General features: G+C 62.2%; 1 protein-coding gene across 1 annotated transcript in view; it reads right to left on the bottom strand.

The window, feature by feature from the left end:
- The window catches only part of PCDH10 (protocadherin 10), a gene marked incomplete at both ends in the record, with an annotated part of 1910 nt that extends 342 nt beyond the window's left edge, over positions 1-1568 (bottom strand). The window contains one exon of the mRNA XM_009581340.1: positions 1-1568. Coding sequence (XP_009579635.1) covers positions 1-1568 — 1568 coding nt within the window.
- Between the last annotated feature and the right edge of the window lie 5 nt (positions 1569-1573).

Genomic DNA, 1573 nt, shown 5'->3' with positions numbered 1-1573 from the left:
TCCGCATCCACCGCCGACACAGTGCCCACAAGGTAGCCAGGCCCAGCTGATCGCGGCACCAGCTCGGTGGCCACGGAGCCGTTGCGCGGCATGGGGGAAACAATGACTGGAGCGTTGTCATTCTGGTCCAGCACAAAGATGTGGACGGTGACGTTGGCGCTGAGTGGGGGGAAACCCGCGTCCTGTGCTTGCACCTGGATCTGGAAGCTGCGGATCTGCTCATAATCGAGGGAGCGCAGGGCATACATGTGCCCACTGTCCGAGTTGATAGACACATAGGTGCCCACAGGCATGCCATGGATGTGCCCATCAGCAATGGAGTAGGACAGGTAGGCGTTTTGTTGGCAGTCGGGGTCCAGTGCGCTGACAGAGCAGATGGAGGCACCTGGCGCGTTGTTCTCCATCACGTAGACGCTGTAGGAGGGCTGGAGGAAGCGTGGGGCATTGTCGTTCACATCCGACACCGGGACGGTGAGGGTGCTGCGGGTCAGCAGGGCGGGGGAGCCCATGTCCCGTGCTGTGATACTTATGTTGTACTCGGGCACAGCCTCCCGGTCCAGCGCCTGCGTGGTGACCAGCGTGTAGTAGTTGCGGAAGGAGGAGCGGAGCTCAAAGGGTACATCGGGGCCGACCTCGCAGCTCACACGCCCGTTGTCCCCAGAGTCCCGGTCCAAAATGCTGATGACAGCGATGATGGTGCCTGGCGGGGCATCCTCCAGCACGGGTGTGGACACAGAGGTGAGGGTCACCTCTGGCGCATTGTCATTTACATCAAGGAGGTGCACAAGCACCCGGCAGTGCACGGCCACAGCCGAGGGTCCACGGTCCTTGGCTTGCACATAGAGCTCATGGAGGCTTGCCCGCTCATAGTCCAGAGGGCCCTTCAGCAGCACCTGCCCACTCCGGGGCTCTACGTGGAAGAGCTCCCGGACCTGCAGTGGTGCATGCCCACTGAAGGAGTACTCGATCTCCCCGTTGGGGCCCTCATCCAGGTCAGTGGCATTGAGCTGGATGACCAGGGTACCGGCAGGGGCATCCTCAGGAAGGCTCACGCCGTACGAGGGCTGGTCAAAGGTGGGCACGTTGTCGTTTGCGTCCAGCACCATGACGAGGATGTGAGCTGTGCCTGAGCGCTCGGGGACACCGCCGTCGAGAGCGGTGAGCAGCACCCGGTGCACGCCTTGCTGCTCACGGTCGAGAGCGCGCTCCAGCACCAGCTCTGCAAACTTGCTGCCGTCACTGCGCGTCTGCACTTCAAGTGAAAAGAAACCGTTGGGGCTGAGCCGGTAGGTGTGCACCGAGTTGGTACCCACGTCAGGATCCTGGGCACTCTCGAGAGGGAAGCGGGCACCGAGCACGGCGGACTCAGCCACCTCCAGCACATACTCTTGCCAGGGGAAGATGGGCGCGTGGTCATTGATGTCCAGCACCTCCACCTCAACGCGGTAGAGCTCCAGTGGGCTCTCGATGAGGAGCTGCAGGTGAAGCAGGCAGGTCCCCCTGGCCTCGCAGACTTCCTCCCGGTCAATCCGCTCGTTCACAAAGAGGATCCCATTCTCCAGGTTCACCTCCA

The sequence above is a fragment of the Fulmarus glacialis genome, unplaced genomic scaffold (genome assembly GCF_000690835.1).
Source record: "Fulmarus glacialis isolate BGI_N327 unplaced genomic scaffold, ASM69083v1 scaffold42807, whole genome shotgun sequence".
Taxonomy (NCBI): Eukaryota; Metazoa; Chordata; class Aves; order Procellariiformes; family Procellariidae; genus Fulmarus; species Fulmarus glacialis.
The sequence above is the reverse complement of the archived record's forward strand: the minus strand, read 5'-3'. Positions and strand labels throughout refer to the sequence as shown.